This window comes from Chaetura pelagica, unplaced genomic scaffold, assembly GCF_000747805.2.
Source record: "Chaetura pelagica isolate M959 unplaced genomic scaffold, ChaPel_1.0 scaffold177, whole genome shotgun sequence".
In the NCBI taxonomy this organism is placed as follows: Eukaryota; Metazoa; Chordata; class Aves; order Apodiformes; family Apodidae; genus Chaetura; species Chaetura pelagica.
In genome coordinates, this window is record NW_009953803.1 from 1602575 (window position 1) to 1604398 (window position 1824).

The 1824-nt window shown below is 54.6% G+C and overlaps 1 protein-coding gene across 1 annotated transcript in view; it reads left to right on the plus strand.

Moving 5' to 3' along the window:
* Positions 1-228: 228 nt before the first annotated feature.
* SH3RF2 (SH3 domain containing ring finger 2) overlaps positions 229-1824 on the plus strand; it is a 44111-nt gene continuing 42515 nt past the window's right edge. Inside the window, exon 1 of the mRNA XM_010001247.1 lies at positions 229-600. Within this exon, the coding sequence (XP_009999549.1) occupies positions 229-600 (372 nt within the window). The remainder of the gene's footprint in view (positions 601-1824) is intronic.

Sequence of the window (1824 nt, forward strand, 5' to 3'; positions counted from 1 at the left end):
AGCGCAAAGTATACATTTGCAAATTGGCTGGTGAGGCACTGCTTTGCAATGTAGGTGGGATGTATTACATACTCCAGCAGTCAAGCCCTGCTCTTCCCCCTCCTCCCTCCCGCAGGGAAGCTGCCTGAGCGCAGGATCCCGGCGCGGCTCCCGCGGGCGCTGCCCGCTCCCCTGGATGTGGCATGTGGATGGTCCCGGCTCCACTCCTGACAGAGCTCTGTGCTGAAAATGGATGATTTAGCTCTCCTCGACCTGTTGGAGTGTCCTGTGTGCTTTGAAAAGCTCGATGCCACAGCGAAGGTGCTGCCTTGCCAGCACACTTTCTGCAAGCCCTGTCTGCAGAGGATCCTGAAATCCCAAAAGGAGCTCAGGTGCCCCGAGTGCAGGACCCTGGTGCTCTGCAGCATCGAGCAGCTGCCCTCCAACCTGCTCCTCATTCGTCTCCTGGATGGAGTCCGGTGTGGACAAAGCGTTACCAGGTTCGGCACAATCCAGAGGTCAGGGGTCCTGTCCTCCCCTGCCTCCATCAGGAGAGTTCCCAGAGGGTTGCAGCTTCATCAGCACCGGCTGGCAACAAATCCCAGGATCCACATGGAAGGGGTAAGGACTGTGCACGTTTCTCACTCTGTCCGTCAGCATAGAAAGCTTTCTTGTTGTGTGCCAAGAGCTATGAAACTTTCCTCTTAGCAGAGCTGCAGAAATGTTTGAAGTAAGAGAGATGGTTTTGTCTGCAAACCTGGCTGCAGTTTTCTTGTGGTATTTCCCTATGTCGAGCTCATCACAACGGCAATTGCAGGGAAACCCAGCTTGTCCTTCTTACAAAAACTTCACAGCAGCTGTTTTCCCCAGGGGTTTTCAGGTGCTTCATGAGTTCTGGGGAGGGGGCATTTCAGGCACTTTGACTTTTGGGCAATATACTGAATTTTGACTGATGACAATTAAAGCAGTAATTGCAAAGCTGTAACTGTTAGAGGTGGAGAAAGGTGTTTCCCATCACTGCAGCTCAGCTTCCCCAGCCTTAGAAGACGAAGGGGAGCACGTAATGACGCTTGTGTCCCGGAGAAGTACTTGGAGGTTCATTAAGGGAAAATATTAAACTCGAGTTACTAACTTTATCTGGGAATTATTTGCTAGGCTGAATTTAAAATTCTAAGTTGTTTCTGTTGTTATTTCTTAGCAGCACAAAAGCTTTTCTTAAATACTGAGAAGGTGACATTAGGCCTGCTGAAGGAGCTTGGCTCAGACTGCATTTGGGGTAGAGACTCCCCTGTGGCTTCACCTCCACCCCCCGGACCCCCATTTGTGCTCCTGAACCCTTCTTCTGCACTATGTCTCTACAAACCCTTTATAACATTCAAAAGCTTTTCTCAAATGGCTGTTAAATCTCAGGGCATCTTTCAGAAGTGCAGAGCTATAAACTTGCAGGCAGAGCCGGGCAGGTTTTGTCACCCCAGAGGTGGCCGGGGCGGGCAGTGCTGGGGGATCCCGCGGGACCAGCGGCTGCGCGTCCGCCAGGGAATCTCTGTGGCCACGCTAAGTCATCTGGGATGGGTGGCACGTCAAAGCAGGCATCTCTGAGGAGCTCCTGTTCCGAGTTCTCCCAGAGGAAAGTGTGGCAGTGCAGCCCGAGACACGCGGGTCCCTTTCCCGGGAGCCCCGCCTGGCCGGGCTGGGCAGGCAGAGCCCGGCCGGCCCAGAGAGCGGCCTGGAACCTCTGCGGCCAGAAACTGCCCTTCGGCTGAGATGAGACGCAGCTCAGTCCCCAGAGCCGGGCGCTGCTGTCCCAAGGGCAGCGGGGGCAGAAGGGGCCACAGCCCCACCCCG